This window comes from Mizuhopecten yessoensis, unplaced genomic scaffold (assembly GCF_002113885.1).
Source record: "Mizuhopecten yessoensis strain PY_sf001 unplaced genomic scaffold, ASM211388v2 scaffold2329, whole genome shotgun sequence".
NCBI classification, from domain to species: domain Eukaryota; kingdom Metazoa; phylum Mollusca; class Bivalvia; order Pectinida; family Pectinidae; genus Mizuhopecten; species Mizuhopecten yessoensis.
Window position 1 is genome coordinate 5,712,096 of NW_018404492.1, and position 17,027 is coordinate 5,729,122.

Genomic DNA, 17,027 nt, shown 5'->3' on the forward strand with positions numbered 1-17,027 from the left:
CATGTAAACCACTGTTTTATCTGTAAAGATTTGTATATTTATACACAAAATAGTAATGTGTATGCAAATTGAAACATTTTTCTTGTTGAAAAAAATAGAATTCCATAAAAATATTCTAACTGTGTTTTGTGCTTCTGTGTAGGCTTCCTTAGTACGTAACAGTATTGCAGTACATTATACAATACAATACTGTATGCCAAGAATTTTTGGTCCCCTCCACAACGAGGGCAAATTCATAATGACTGGAAATATAAATAAAAAGTAAACCATATAGTAATCACATGTGAAGGGCGAATAACACTGGATGAATAGAGATTTTTACCATTGAAAGTATAATATTTTTATAAGCAATCATACCAGAAAATAGCAGAAAACGTTGGAATTGCGTTGAGTATCCCATTGAAATTGGTGCACAGCCTTGTTGTCAATTAGCGTGACTTCATTAAAATGTAGAGCTAATTATTATGCTTCTGATTCCCGCCCTTTTTTAATGCATCACATTTTTTCATGTTTTATGCTTTAAAAATGTAATAAATAGAAAATTTAAAGGTGTCTTCAGTAATTACAAATATATTTCACTCCTGTGTCTAATATTTTGATATTTTTTTACTCGTACTGCGCACTAGTAAAAAACATCAAAATATTAGCCACTTGTAAAATATATTTGTTATTACTGAAGACACCATTATATATCCTCTAACTATCCCATAGCTGCTACACGTACAGGTTTTATCTTTCCATTAGCTTTTTATTCGAATGATTTCACCATAAAAACATCACATAGCATGATGTCCCAATACTATTCAGCAACACTTCCATTAATATTATGGAGTTACAGTTACTTATACATCTTATACAGAATTCGATTTTATTCCTATCAGATGACAAGTTGCTGTTCTCCCAAAAAATTCAATTAAAAGTTACCTTATGTGTCAGAATATAAACGTAACAAAACCATATGTGTTAACAGACTGATGCTTGCACAAAAAATGGTGCAAAGTGTCTTTTTCCACCTGGTAGGAGGATAGATAATGGTACTTGTGTATGTATTGATATATCTATGACACCTATTCAGGATCAAAGGTTCAGACGTAGACAACTAGACAACTTAGAACCTACAACCTAACCACAAAAATCAGTCAATGTTCATTCATATTGACACTTGACCCCTCTGACCTTGAATATCGGTGAATGTCATTTGTATGAAATATTTGATGCATGTGGCCGTGCTCAATCATACATTTGGTATAGGAAAAATGTGGGTAACAGGATAGACCAGACTTCTAACTCTCAGAACTGATTATGATAGATAGATAGATAGATACAGTATGTTCTACATACTTAAGTGAGTTCATATTATATACATTGATAAACGGTACTTTGTACATGAAAATAAACCAGATCTTTTGACCATAATCATCACTCATTGTGTATCCTCTGTATCGTGTAGCTTCAGCCTTCATGTACTGCCCTTTTGATATTTAGGAATCATTACTAATTTATTGAACTGCTTATATATTATAAATAACTTCTGTAAAGGTCAGTCAGCTGTCGCAGTATACCCTTATTCATGTATACAGTATACATGTATATATGTAAAAGGAGCTGTACTATGTATGCTATTATATAGTCACAGTGTGCTGTCATGGACTGGATCGATCAATTGAGTTTAACAAATTACAGAAATGCTCAATAGTATATATCTTTAAACACAGTGGACTCCTTTAAGGGTTAGATATATGGTCCAGGTTCAAATCCTGGCCAGCTGGTGTGTTACACTTTATACTCTAGGTCTTGTTACAGAGATGCATGATTGTATTAACTTACTATACTAACTTACTGTTTGTGTCTGTAGTGACAGGATACAGATGTAGAACATGGACTTGGAGCTCTAGTGTATTGTTTAAAGGGTAGAACTAAATCAACTGGGACTTTTATACTTATTATAGACATTCCTGGTAAAACATCTTAAATATATATAGCCTTGAAGACTGCCATTCAGCAGACCGAAACATGCACATGTAGAAAAAGGGAAGCTAAACAAAACTGTTCTTGAGGTGTTGAGTATCCCATACTATGAACATTATAAAGTTTCACTAATAAGGAACTACTAAATCCACTTACGGGTCGTGATGCCATATTGTTCTATGTATTGAATCGCAATGTGTTGTATGTATCTATATCTGCACACTTTTGGGTATTCAGACGAGGGGCAGAAGAGCAGACTATTCCACCACGGAATTCGAAGAAACCACAGAGCTTGCTCTTCCCTAAACCATGTATACCTTAAATAAGTTTTAAAACAAACTTTTAAGTCCAATGTTAAGCAAGTTTACCATACACTTGTAACTTGGACATAGTGAGCATGTTAAACACATCAATGTGGTGTTGACTTTGGCGGTTTTTCGTGAATTATAGATAATGTTGATTGGTTGTCTGGCCTGTTGTACATCTTTATCATTGAGATCTGATAGGGATGCTTACTGGCAGAGTGATAACTGTAATTATTTGTTGTCAGGTTCCGCCCTGCCTGTGATACGGCCCAAAGAACAGATATGAAAATGGATCCAAGGATAAATCAGCAGGTAAGATTCAACATAGGAATTCTATATATTGTACACTTACCTTGTTATACAGCTGTAGTGTAATTATAGACATGTAAACTTTGTGATTTTAAAGCATGGTGACATGTAATTCATTATGCAGTGAAGGACATTTAAGAGTTACTTGAAATTCAAAACAACTGTATTAGCATATCCATGTGGGGGACCTTATTTAATAGGACTTGCATTTTTGGTTTGCTTTCAGCAAATTTCCTTTTGTAGTTTGATATTGATGACAATGCTGTGTCTGGAAACACAACTACACGTGCAACTTTATTGTTAACATTTGCGTTAAGCATAAAATCCTTACTTTCTATTTCGTATGAATTACTGATACATCTCTTCACTCTTGCATTGTAGGAAATTTAATGATTTTCTTTTTTTTTGTTTTCTTTTATTTGTTAGCTCACCTGGCAAAAATGTAAAAAAAAAAAAAAAGGTTTAAACATCTTCTTCATAATAACCAGGAGGCCCAGAGTAATGATACTTGGCTAGTAGCTACTGGGGACAGAGGGCTATAAAGTTTCCCCAAATAAATAACCTGCACCTACTTTAACGATCACAGGAGTCAGATATGTGAATACTTCTTCCGCAATACCATGGCCAGGAAGCCCTGTGTGATGATATTTGACCAGTAGCATGCTGAGATAGAGTAGTATACAGTTTTGCTTAGTCTGGAACATTCTTAAGTAAAGGAGACTCAATATATGGAAATATTTGCAAAAAGTACTTTTATTGAGTATATTTTCCAATGATTGCTCAAATATCCAGGTGAGCGATACAGGCCCTTTGCGCCTCTTGTTGGATTATATATACAAGTACAGTAAATTAAAAATCCTGGCACTCGAGACCTGCTGTAGCTATCAGTTAAGCTTGATTGAAAATTTTGTATTGTGTGCATTACAGCATGGCCTTCCCACGGAAGCATGGAGACCAGGACAGGAAGTAGTGGCTTCGTACAACTTTCAGGGGTCATCAGCCGAGGATCTTCCATTCAAAAAAGGCGATATACTAACAATCATCCAAGCAACCAGGGTTAGCCTCACATTATAGCTTGTTTATTCTCATAATTGTCAAGGCTTACATTTCCTCTGTAATAAATAAAACAATATTTACTTGACTGATATTGAAATTTATATCACATGGTATCGTATACTGTTTGAGTTAGGGCTTTAAAGCTGTATCAAACAGCTCGGAGCTGCTTATTAATACCCATGGTCATCTTATCCCTTAGTTATATGTTGATCTCTTTACTTAGTTGATTAATTACTTATAAGTGGATGTATAACAGTAATATAGATTTCTATATTTGCCAAACTTTACTCAGACTAGATTCACTACACTGTCTCTAAACTCTGATATATATTATACATGTTTACATGTTGTCACTGATATTGATCCTTGGTCTTATCTGGGGCCATATTCGGCCGAAATTTGGCCCAATTACCAAAAGAAAAAAGTGCTGTTGTTTTTAAATGTCATTGCAATTTCCTCATTTCGTGAAGAAGAAAAAATGTTAAAATTTTTCATCTTGTGTTCAGATGACGATGCAATATCTTCCATCTAAATTGAAAAAAATATTTGATAAATGCAAGTGTTAAAGTTTTTCAAGATGATCTTTTTTAAAGAAACGGCCTTAAGAAGGCCATAAAACTGGCTCTTTGAATATGAATGAACAAAAAGGAGGTGGTGAACCAATGTTGATTTAATTGACACATCAAGCAAACTTGTCAATAGTTTTTCTGAATTGACAGATGATAAGTTGATGAATTCTCCTGTTTGACGACGGGTCTTTTACAATTCACCCAGAAAAGCCCTCTGATCATAAACAACCACAAATGTATATTTCAGTATTTGTACACACAATTTAATTGTGTCCCCTTGTTTTCTCACCTGAAGGATACTAACTGGTACAAGGGACGCAATGGTTCTGGTCGCGAGGGAATGGTGCCCGCGACCTATGTCCAGCGACGGAGAGAGGTGCCCCTACATGCAATGCCGTGAGTTATTGGGCTAAGTAGCTGTCATGATAATACATAATATCTTGACCAGTTGAAGCTCAGTCAAAAAATACACTGATGTCGAGAGGAAATTTTCAACTACCAATAATAATCTTTTGATCAGTCAAAGCTTTTGTTTGCTTTATTTAATAAACCTCTGTTTTCTATTTTGGATATATCAATGAAATAATGTAGTGCAATCATGAAGATGCCAAAAAAGAAACAATTGTTTTTTAATAAAAATGGTATTTAAAAACATACAAGGTAATAAGAATGATCTATAAACGGTGCCTTGCATACTTTGCTTCCTCTGCTTGAGCCTCAAACAAATGCTGCCAGCACCCTCTTGTGACGCATGGAAACTCTCGGGAATTCAACTAGCTTACTATTGACTCTGGTCTATTTATACATTGGTTTTACAATAGCACTGTTTTGACTGTCAGCTACCTTTATGTGTATGTATTTGGAGAACTTGACCAGGCTATCAACAACCCTTGTGTAATGTTCTCTATGAAACACACAGTACATATATTTGATTATATAAAATCCAGACATACTTGGTATTTGTATTTTCCCTTTATAACTATATACATATCCTTACTAATATCTACATGAACAACTCAAGAGTGAGTCTACTCTATCTCCAGCACTAACACTTTTTGACTTTAATTTCTACCAGTCTGAGTTATTGGACTGTCAGCTATTCCGTCTTTGCGTATTGCAGGGTTATCTTCTCTTATGAGCAGGTATTGATTGTTACGTCATTTGTTTGTGAGAGTAACGTCATCATTTTTTGAGAAAACGACGTAATTTTCTCGCACAAACCAATGACGTAACAATCAATACCTGATCACAAGAGAAGATAACTCTGCAATACGCAAAGACGGAATACTTCCCTCACTAAAATATTGTGGTGTTGTTGCTACCGTTACAGCTGGTTCCACGGCAGTATCTCTCGTGAGCAAGCCGAGAATCTCTTACAGGACATGGAAGATGGCGTGTTTCTTGTGCGAGACAGTGTCCATTACCGTGGCGATTTTACACTTTCAGTTTCATTTGATAACAAAGTCGATCATTACCGTGTTTTGGCCCACAACAACAAGCTGGAAGTGGATGGCGGTGACTGTTGTTTTGATAACTTGTTTGAACTGGTTGAGGTATGTCCCAGAACAAACACTGGTTACCTCCCTTCAGTGCTGCCCTCTTCTGTGATTGTTGCATTGGTTGCTATGTGGACGACCTATAGCCACTGCTTGCTGCTGTTATGCCAACCTTGACCTTGTATATCGGATATTTATTAAAGGAAAGAAAAAATTACTGAGGTTCTGTAGTTCTATTTTAAAATTCGGAAAAGTAAACAAATTTGTCTTGATTGGTTTATAATAATCATTTTCAAATATTTTAAGACTACCAAGAGGAATCCTCAGTAATTTCTTTTTTCTGCATTTTATACAGTTTTAATTTTGAAACTATGTGAGGACCAAACAGCAATAGAGAATCTAATTAAATTAATTATCGTTATGTAGTAAATATAAAAACTGACGAATGATTTTCAAATCCTGTTTGGTTCTCACAACCTGTTGTCATATCTCAGGTTAAGCTCTTATCTTTTCACTGATTAACTCATTCACTCCTGAAGACACATTTGAACTCTTCCATTTCAAAGGTTAGAATAGTTCATTATGAAATTTCAGGGGTGAATGAGTTCACCAAATGTTTGTCTTAATTTTGGTCTGCATTAAAATTTGAATTCCATAATTAAAATAGAAAACAAAATTAGGAAAAATACACTGATCACTTGGAATTCAAACCTTTGTCTTAATTTTGATCTAGATTAAAATCTGAATTACACAAATGAAGTGAAAAACATTGACAAATTAAAAATAAGTACAACGTAATGAGCTTGACCTGGGAACCCTGTACTGCTGACAAGCATTCCCATAGTGTTTGGTATTGTAGTCTAGTACTTAAAGTCCATATTATGTATGCTGGTACACTTGAATATGTGAAATACAAATGGCTGATTTGTATTATAAAAGGTAAATTAATGTACACAATTCTGTGTTATTGTGTGTTATATTTAGGCTAATCAGTAACAAGACGGAACAGTAAAACAAAGGTATTAGTTTGTGAAGGTAATTGGAAACCAAATTAAATCAGATTGAAATTATTATTTTTTTATCAATTGCTTACAAGGGATTATGTACAAGAATTTGTCAGATTAACAAAGCAGCCATTTTATGTTTTCAGTACGAGTACAATGAAATATACGTAAAATCACTTTTAGCATGTCAGTTAACAGGGGTTTCAATATCACACTAACCCAGGGTTTTACAGAATAAAATGGGGGAAGGAAACCTTTCCCGAAGTCAAAACTGTAACTTATGAACCATTACACAAACATATTACAAACAATCGTTGATTTGGTTATACGTGTGTATCAGTGATGTCAAATGTCTTACTGCAGTGGGGCACACATTTTAAGGTGGACATTTGTGATATCCAAAGCCTTTTGACTGACATTGCTGTATCCAAACAGGTGATTCGTACAGTATCTACAGAGATGCTGAGTTCAACTTTAAATACCCATTCATTTGTATAACTCCTCCAACATCCATCTAGGGTAAAGCTTATTGTCCTCAACATAATCACAGGCATCATCAAGATGTATATATTTCAGGTAAAGGAGCATTCGATTTTAAAAATTACCTTACCATAAAACTTATATTTACAAAATTTTCATCAGAAATAAATAATACCTTTCAACTACCATTTTGGTGTATTTTTTTCTCAAAGATACTATTTTATATGGAAAAGACAATTGTTTCAGTTCAGCTCAATATGACATTATTGTAGAATATTGGTCCCCAATATTAATATAGCAATATCGAGAATATGGGTTGTGTAGCTGGTAAGTGTACAAGGCTTGTGTAGAGTAAATGTTGAACTCGGTTCCTGTAGGAATACTGCCATTGCACTAACACTATAGATGTTCACACGATATTTCTCCGTTGCAGTCACGTATCTTTTATAGCTGCTATAGTATCCATGTCTTATGTTGCATTCGTTGTTATGGAAATGCATGTTGCATGATCCTATTTTGTTCTTTGTAGATGGTTCCACGGGAAAATAAAACGAGAAAAGGCGGAGGAATTACTTGTGCCTCCTGAAGACGGACTATTTCTTGTGCGCGAGAGTGTGAATTACCCAGGCGATTTCACACTTAGTGTGTGTCATAAGTCCAAAGTGGAACATTATCGCATAATTTACAGTCATAACAAGATGACCATAGATGAAGAATCGTATTTTGAAAATCTTACACAACTTGTGGAGGTACATATACCATCTTCATTCTTACTATGTGTTTTGCTATTAAACATCCTACTGTACTTAACATGTTCAGGTTTACTTGGACCTTTCCATCAACATGTTTTTGTGCTGTAGATAAAAAAAAATATGTGTATATTGGTGTATAGGATTTTCCCCAGAAAATTTAAAAAACAACAACTTTTCTTTAATGTATTTTTTAAATGTTACTCTTGCATTAGTTTTCCTAGAATTTAGTTGTCAATTGTGCTTAAGTGATGTCACATAATTGTGTCTAAATATATATATATATGTATATTTTTAGGCAAACATTGCATCATAAAGCACTTCTACATTTCCGTATGTTACATGATTGATTTATGACTAATTACAATTTATTATTTTGTAATTAATGTCAAATTTTTTAAAGTTTCATTGCCGTGTTAAGTTTACAAAATGATATCCAAGTTGAATACGTATCAGTTTGATTCACATTTCGTAAACCAGGAATGGAATCATGATGTATATCTATACTATTAGTAGAAGATTAATGATTTAGTTCATGAATATTGACATTGTATGATTTAGAGTAGGTTTGTTTATCATATATATAGTTAGATACTAACACAATCTGAATGCGTCTAAGATAGCTCCGTCTCTAGATGTCTTGAAGCTGCCATAGTCTTAGCTAGCCTTATGTGTGGTGATGCCCCTTAGATAGCCTCCCGTGTTTTACTGTCCAGATATGTATACCTTTAAATGGCCTCCTCTGTTTTACTGTCCAGATATGTATACCTTTAAATGGCCTCCTTTGTTTTTGGCCTCTGTCGCATAGTGGAAGGGTATTAATCATTTGCCTTTTCCTTCAGTCCATCTGTTTGTACGACATTCTGGTTTGATTTTGCATTTAGCTCCCTAACTCTAATTCTGGAAATCCAACTATCATAAAACTGAATACAGTGTATGTGGGTAAGGACTAGACTTTGGGTTTTGCACCGTTTCTATTGTAATAGTCCAGTAGTCATCAAAGTTCAAACTTCCTATATATCTCAATACATCTCCAGGAGTACTACACAATATATACATCTTAGGTCATTGTGATCTGCTGGTAGTTTGCTTCACTTAATTTGGTTTTACCTCCATTTCCATCAAGTAGGGAGCAGGGGCCTATGTATGTTTCATAAACTTTTTCTAGTTGTCGAGATGTATTTCCCCGTTAAATGGCATCCTTTACTTTTATACCTATATGTATTCCCTTACGTAGCGTACTCTTTTTTGCTACCCCTATATTTTCACCCTCAAATGGCCTCCACAGTGCTGCTGTCGGGATGTAACTCCATTCCATGGCCCCTTTATTTTGATATGCAGATGTAAATCTCCCCCCAAAAGTGGCATCCTCCATTTGGTATCCAGATATAGTTCCCTTTAAATGATCACTTTGATTTTGGTACCCAAATGTAATTTACCCTAAATAAGTGGCCTATATTTTGATACAAATATGTATTACCCCTTAACTGGCCTCTATTGTTGTACCCATTTGTATTTCCTGAAGTGGCCTCCTCTGTTTTGTGCCTAGATATATTGCTACTTAAATGTCCTCTGTACCAATATATGTTTCTCCTTGAGTGGCCTCCTCTATTTTGTGATCAGATCATGGGATGTGTTTCCCTTTAAAAAGCCTCCTCTGTATGTGTTAGTGAATAGATATATGTCCTTTAGCTGGCCTCATCTATGTATACTGATATCGCTGACGTATTTTATATGTAAAATCCCCCTTCAAACAACCTCATCAATTTTATAAGTTTTTGACTTTTCTGTAGAGGGAAATTATCAAACGAGATAAGAATTCTTTGATATTTTTAATTAATGAACCAAAGTTATGTTAATTAGTTAATTTGAATTCAGTTTCAACTCAGTTACTTCAAGAGTAACGTAAAAGAAACAGTTCTGTAATTTCTAATTAAAAGTCACCCTATCACGGTAAGCTAAAAGCTGTGAAATTGAATTGATAAGGTAAACAGGAAAAACCGATTCAGCATCAAACACACCTTGCTATCAAAAACTAAGGACACTGAGAAAAGGGAGAGAAAAAATAGTAAACAGGTGTATAGCACTAAGGTACATGAGTAGATAGTATCGTTGGCGGGGTGTAATGTGCATGTTAGAGGCAGTGCGAGTATGTATATGGGGCCACAGTTCTGGTTATGGGTAGTGCTTCACAACTTTGTCTTTGTGTCCGTTACGTGTCATCACTAAATTGCTTATAGTTGTTGTTTATATATAAACAAAAGTTCACAGTTTATCAGCTTGGACGATATGTCATGTAATCCACCAGATTTGATATGGCAATTCTTTTTCTGTGTCATTAAATATTGTAAATTATATAGATTGTATTTTTAATGTCATTGTCATTATTTTTGTTAAAAACAGCTTTAATTCTTTCAAACTTAAAATGTCTTCTAACTCAGTAGATTAGAATTAGTAAGAAAATAATGTGTTAAATTAACCAGCTTCTTAATATCTCTTACAATACAATCTATAATTTTCAAGATTTTCTTTACTCAGATTTTAAATTATTTTGCTTTCTAATCAAACCATGTACTAGAACCTCATGGATTATCATTGTCAAAGATATTTGCATCAGACCTAAGGTTAATACTGTGTCCCATTCTTCAGCATTACTCTAAGGATGCTGACGGTCTGTGTATCCGGCTGATACGTCCCCTGCAGAAGAAAGGCTCTAGTTTTTCCATGGTGTCCGTCCAGGACTTCGAGAGTGGTGGCTGGGTAATTCACGAACGAGACCTTGAAGTAGGAGAGTCCATAGGGAAGGGTGAATTTGGAGGTATCACGATTGTTTTTGAAAATCCTTATATAAGAAAACCCTAGTGCTTATTAATATGCTATTTGACAAATATGTAATACAGCTGCTTTAATCAAGATTTTAAGATGTGTGTACGGGTGAAATACTGCTACTTTATGTACTTTTTATGTTGCTTTACAATCAAAATCGTCATGGCGTCAACAAGCCGTGTTCAAAAAGAACACGCCCACAAACCGAACGATTGTTTCAGCGTGTCACTCACTGCATCTGGCTCATAGATTGGTCGATAGAACGTTTGAGGTCGTTGTCGTCCTTGATTTCAGAAGCAGTGTACAACATTGTATCTTTTTCGGAGACTTGTTGTTTGCGCGCATTGTCAACTTAAGATTGCGCATACACGTATATGGAAATGTAAAATTTACATTGCATTTACATGTTTCAAACCATGTGTCATGCCTTTAATGTTTCGTTGAATGTGTGTACGTACTTATCCACATTTTCGTAACTATGCGATATGAACTATAATGGTATTTATGATTACAAGAGGGCAAAATGAAGAATATTACACATGCTTGAAAGCTGTCAATACTGGCCGCTGCACTGAAAAGCAATATCATAGAAGATTCGACAACTAATTCGCTTGATTTTTGTAATGTAAGTCATGACACATGGTTGGAAACATGTTCATGCAATGTAAATTTTACTACTTTATATGTATTTCTGATCTGTGTGACAGTGAACTACAGCTATTTTTTAGGTGATTTCATACGTGTATTATACTAAAGTACTTTATATGGGTGATCTGTGTAATTGTTTACTACAGCTACTCTAACATGTGATTTCCGATGTGTGTAAGGGTTTACTTACAACTACTCTAACGTGTGATTTCAGATGGGTGTAAGGGTTTACTACAGCTACTCTAACGTGTGATTTAAGATATGTGAAAGGGTTTACTACAGCTACTCTAACGTGTGATTTCAGATATGTGAAAGGGTTTACTACAGCTACTCTAACGTGTGATTTAAGATATGTGAAAGGGTTTACTACAGCTACTCTAACGTGTGATTTCAGTTGTGTGTAAGGGTTTACTACAGCTACTCTAACATGTGATTACAGATGTGTGTAAGGGTTTACTTACAACTACTCTAACGTGTGATTCCAGATGTGTGTAAGGGTTTACTACAGCTACTCTAACGTGTGATTTCAGTTGTGTGTAAGGGTTTACTACAGCTACTCTAATGTGTGATTTCAGATGTGTGTAAGGGTTTACTCACAACTACTCTAACGTGTGATTTCAGATGGGTGTAAGGGTTTACTACAGCTACTCTAACATGTGATTACAGATGTGTGTAAGGGTTTACTTACAACTACTCTAACGTGTGATTCCAGATGTGTGTAAGGGTTTACTACAGCTACTCTAACGTGTGATTTCAGATGTGTGGAAGGGTTAACTACAGCTTCTATACCGTGTGATTTCAGATGTGTGTAAGGGTTTACGACAGCTACTCTAACGTGTGATTTCAGATGTGTGTAAGGGTTTACTACCGCTACTCTAACATGTGATTTCAGATGTGTGTAAGGGGTTACTACAGCTACTCTAACGTGTGATTTCAGATCTGTGTAAGGGTTTACTACAGCTACTCTAACATGTGATTTCAGATGTGTGTAAGTGTTTACTACAGCTACTCTAACGTGTGATTTAAGATATGTGAAAGGGTTTACTACAGCTACTCTAACGTGTGATTTAAGATATGTGAAAGGGTTTACTACAGCTACTCTAACGTGTGATTTAAGATATGTGAAAGGGTTTACTACAGCTACTCTAACGTGTGATTTCAGTTGTGTGTAAGGGTTTACTACAGCTACTCTAACGTGTGATTTAAGATATGTGAAAGGGTTTACTACAGCTACTCTAACGTGTGATTTAAGATATGTGAAAGGGTTTACTACAGCTACTCTAACGTGTGATTTCAGATGTGTGGAAGGGTTAACTACAGCTTCTATACCGTGTGATTTCAGATGTGTGTAAGGGTTTCCTTACAACTACTCTAACGTGTGATTTCAGATGGGTGTAAGGGTTTACTACAGCTACTCTAACATGTGATTTCAGATGTGTGTAAGGGTGAATACAAACACCAACAGGTAGCAATAAAACAGCTCAAGAAACAGGACAATGCTGCACAGGCTTTCTTAAAGGAAGCGTCTGTAATGACGTAAGTATCTGCGTCCTTCTTCCTTCTTCTTTCTTTGAAGAAGTTTCAGTTATGACATGGATATTGGCCTTCTTAGGTTAAGTCACAGCATAAGCATCTGCCTTAGGAAGCTATGTATAAGGTTAAACAGAGAAAATGAAAATTATATTGTTTGTTATTTTCTCATTGAACCGATAAATTACAGAGACAGGTTTAGTGTAAACAATAGCATCATCAGGTGGTGCAGTGGATAGCGCACTTGCCTTTCACCAAGGCGGCAGGGGTTCGATTCCCCGATTTGACGTGAAAAGGTTAGGGTCACCTGCCTGACCATGTGGGTTTTCTCCGGGTACTCCAGTTTCCTCCCACACTAAGACCCCCCTCGCTCTTATATCCGGGCCAACAAAAGCAAATAATATAGGTTGAAATAACTTGTTTCATAATTGTTGTAAAATAAATAAAGTTTATATTTATATCTATATAGCATCGTCAATTGTGAAGCTACCATATCCTTGACATTTTCTTACTTAGACATTGCAATATAGCACTCCTTACCTCACTATTTTTCGGTGTGAAATGGACTAATCCGTTCACAGAAACCCAGACTATAAATAGAAAAACCTTATAAATAAAATATTCTTAACTTCTGGATGAATGGTAAGTTTTATTTCACTCATGGGTTGAGTATTTTTTGTTTTCTTTTTTTTGTGACCCCACTTGTGAAAAATAATTGTTATTAATCAAGAAACTAAGAACATCCTCTTATACATGTCAGAAACAACATGATAGTGCTAGTACCCTCAGTCATGTGATGTACTCATGGCGATGGTGAGGAATATATTTTCTACGTTTTTATTTTGCAGATCACTACGACATCCAAACCTGGTCCAGTTGATTGGAGTTGTTTTAGGAGAAAATATTTTGATTGTAACAGAATTTATGGGAAAGGGGAATCTAGTGGAATACCTACGGTCTCGTGGCAGAAGTGTAATTACAAAGAAGGACCAAATTGACTTTACCACGTAAGTATATGTATGGTCTATATTGATATATTGAGTCAGCAAATAACACTCAAATTTTTTCAAAAACATAGTACAGTAGTCAGGAAAAGTTCTTCAAGAATAAAAGCATTGTCAATTTATAATATGGCCAAATTAAAAATTACTGAAAATCTGCATATTCTAGTGTTATACATTGCCCTTACTAAACTGCTTTACTAGTGTTATCTCCCCTTACCTATGAAGATGCAACTTTGAATTGCTGTGATGATGTGTTACCTCCCTTTACTTACAGAGACACCTGTTCAGCTATGCAGTATTTAGAGAGTAAGAACCTAGTACACAGAGATTTAGCTGCCAGGAATGTGTTGGTGAACGAAAGCAATACAGCTAAGGTAGGTGAAGGTCTTTGACTGGTACGATGAGGAGCATCCCTCAGAGGCCCGGGCCGGTTAGGTGGATAACTTCTAACAGATACTGAAATCCTTTATTTCATCTTTGATTAAGGTGAAGATGAATATACACTACATGCACATTGTGCATCAGATTTAGAATTTGAATAATGTACAGTGGGGCCTATTTTAGCATTATATTCTTCAGTTTCTGCAGTTATTTGATAAAAAGGATTGGCTGACTTTTTGTGTGTGTTCCAGGATTTATTGATATGATCGATTTATTGACATCCTCAAGAACGAACACTATCATTCAAATAAATGATTGTACTTTAAGAATTAGAAACGATATACAAGTGCTGTATGTTAATCATCAACATAATATCAGTAGAGCTAGGAAAAGTGCCAAACTAAAAAAGCAACAAAATGGTTACATCAACTTACACAGATGATGCTTTCATGTCACGGGAATGTTCAAAGTCGCTGAAGTAAAACCTGACAAATAACATTACCATGTATTTACTCACTGTGGATAACCTCAGTCTAAACGACAGTCAGACTTCAGACTACTTTGGATACTTTTCATTCTTTTATGAGTAGTGTTTGGTAACATGAGTTTACACCAAAGCATTCATAGCTAAGCTTTTCCAGATAATGGATTATAAAATGACTTAGAGAGATATTTAGAAAGCAATTTTTTTCCCCATGAACATTTAAAAACAACTTTTCTTCACAAACATTGAAAAGTAACTCATTCAGAAAACATGTTTTTCAAACAAATGTTCAGAAATGTTTTTTCCACACAAACACAAACATTCAGAAAGGGTTTCTATACAAACAGTTTGTTTTGAAATTGTTTTGTTGGATAATTTGATAATTTGCCTATCTGTGACATTTTACCTATTTTCTGTTTTATATAGGTATCAGACTTTGGTCTGGCCAAGCATGGAGATTACTCACAAGAAGGGGGAAAGTTTCCAATTAAGTGGACGGCACCTGAAGCTCTGAGAGACAATGTAAGCAAGCCTAGTCTATATCTGTAGTTATGGATTTAACTTTTTTTTAGGTCACCTGAGCTTTAGCTCAAGTGACCTATTGCTATCCATTTTCGTCCGTCGTCCGTTTACATTTTACATTTCAAACTTAAAGTCAAGTTCTGCTGGGCCGATTGAACTGAAAGTTGGTAGGAATGATCGCCTCATGGTCCTGACAAAGTGTTGTTATTTTTCGGGTCGATCAGAAATCCAATATGGCCGCCACAGCCGCCATTTTGAAAAACTATTTCAAACTTAAAGTAAAGTTCTACTTGGCCGATTGAACTGAAACTTTGGCTGCCATGGCCGCTATTTTGTAAATAACTATTTCAAACTTAAAAACAAGTTCTAATAGGCTGATCTCACTGAAAATCGGTCTAGGAATGATCAGCTCATGGTCCTGACAAAGTTAAGTTAACATTATACTTAACTATTTTTTACTCAAATTGGTACATATTTCAACAACAAAAATAAATACTGAAGGACTCAGGTGACCGTTAAGGCCCATGGGCCTCTTGTTGTACAAAAAGATTTATGAGAATATCCACTGACATGGAGAGCAAGGCTTGTGTCACTTACATACATGTAGACTTTCCTAAATATTAAATATGTTACATATTAAACCATAGCAGAACTTCAAATTTGTATTTGTTATTTTCATATATATTTTTTTTCTTTTTTCAGCATTGTTTTATTTCTAAAAAACAAAAACAGAATGATTTGTTCGTTGATTATTTCCTGTACGGATTCTGTTCATTAAAAATAGTGCAAAAATCTTGATGTAATTATATTCACTTGCAGAAATATAGGGAGTGATAACTTTGAATATGCACCTCATAATATAACTGATATTAGGCCCTGCATTTTCTAAATGTTTAAAGAAGTCACACCATTATCAAGCGACCACTCTCTGGAATACAAAAAAGTGGTCTTTTTATGCAGGTGGTTTTTTAAAACAGGATCAATTCAAATTGAAATCACTACAATTTGGAGCATTAAAAATGGTCACTTAACACAAGTGGTCTCTTTATGGGGGTAATTGTAGGAGCCAGTTTGATGACCTGCCCTGGTAGTCAAAAAAAATTAAGTTGACTTTTCATTATGAAGACAAAAAGTGTGTAGATTGGTGTGTATGCTTTGGTCCTGATTTTGCCATTCCTTTGTGTACAGGATTTTTCCAGTAAATCTGATATGTGGAGTTTTGGTGTATTAATATGGGAGATCTATTCTTTTGGAAGAGTACCATATCCTAGAATTGTAAGTATTGGTGTCACTGGACAGAGTACCTTATTGTCCTAGAATTGTAAATACTTGTGTTACATATGTACCAATTCCGTCTTTTCGCATTGCAGAGTTATCTGCTCTTGTGAGTGAGCAGGTATAGATTGTTTCGTTATTTGTTTGTGAGAGTAACGTCATACATTTTTGAGAAAACGACTTAATTTTCTCACACAAACTAATGGCGTAACAATCAATACCTGCTCACAAGAGCAGATAACTCTGCAATACGAAAAGACGGAATAAGAAAAAATGAAGAACTAGAAAAAAGGAAGACATAGTGAAAATAGTTAATTATTTTCACCTTTACAAAAATTGTACTGGTAATAAAAATAAAATGATGAAAATTCAGTGAAGCAGCCTATCAATATGAGTGAACATTGCAACCAAACTACAACAC

The 17,027-nt window shown here is 35.0% G+C and overlaps 1 protein-coding gene across 4 annotated transcripts in view; it reads left to right on the plus strand.

Annotated features, from left to right (window-relative positions):
- LOC110445669 (tyrosine-protein kinase CSK-like) overlaps nucleotides 1–17,027 on the plus strand; it is a 39,362-nt gene that overhangs the window by 19,637 nt on the left and 2,698 nt on the right. For all 4 annotated transcript variants that reach the window (XM_021490400.1, XM_021490401.1, XM_021490398.1 and 1 more), the window contains exons 2-11: nucleotides 2,519–2,585; nucleotides 3,510–3,638; nucleotides 4,503–4,603; nucleotides 7,717–7,936; nucleotides 10,586–10,754; nucleotides 12,844–12,946; nucleotides 13,789–13,947; nucleotides 14,219–14,318; nucleotides 15,236–15,331; nucleotides 16,520–16,606. In XM_021490400.1, the coding sequence (XP_021346075.1) occupies nucleotides 2,556–2,585; nucleotides 3,510–3,638; nucleotides 4,503–4,603; nucleotides 7,717–7,936; nucleotides 10,586–10,754; nucleotides 12,844–12,946; nucleotides 13,789–13,947; nucleotides 14,219–14,318; nucleotides 15,236–15,331; nucleotides 16,520–16,606 (1,194 nt within the window). In that variant the 5' untranslated portion in view covers nucleotides 2,519–2,555. The remainder of the gene's footprint in view (nucleotides 1–2,518; nucleotides 2,586–3,509; nucleotides 3,639–4,502; nucleotides 4,604–7,716; nucleotides 7,937–10,585; nucleotides 10,755–12,843; nucleotides 12,947–13,788; nucleotides 13,948–14,218; nucleotides 14,319–15,235; nucleotides 15,332–16,519; nucleotides 16,607–17,027) is intronic.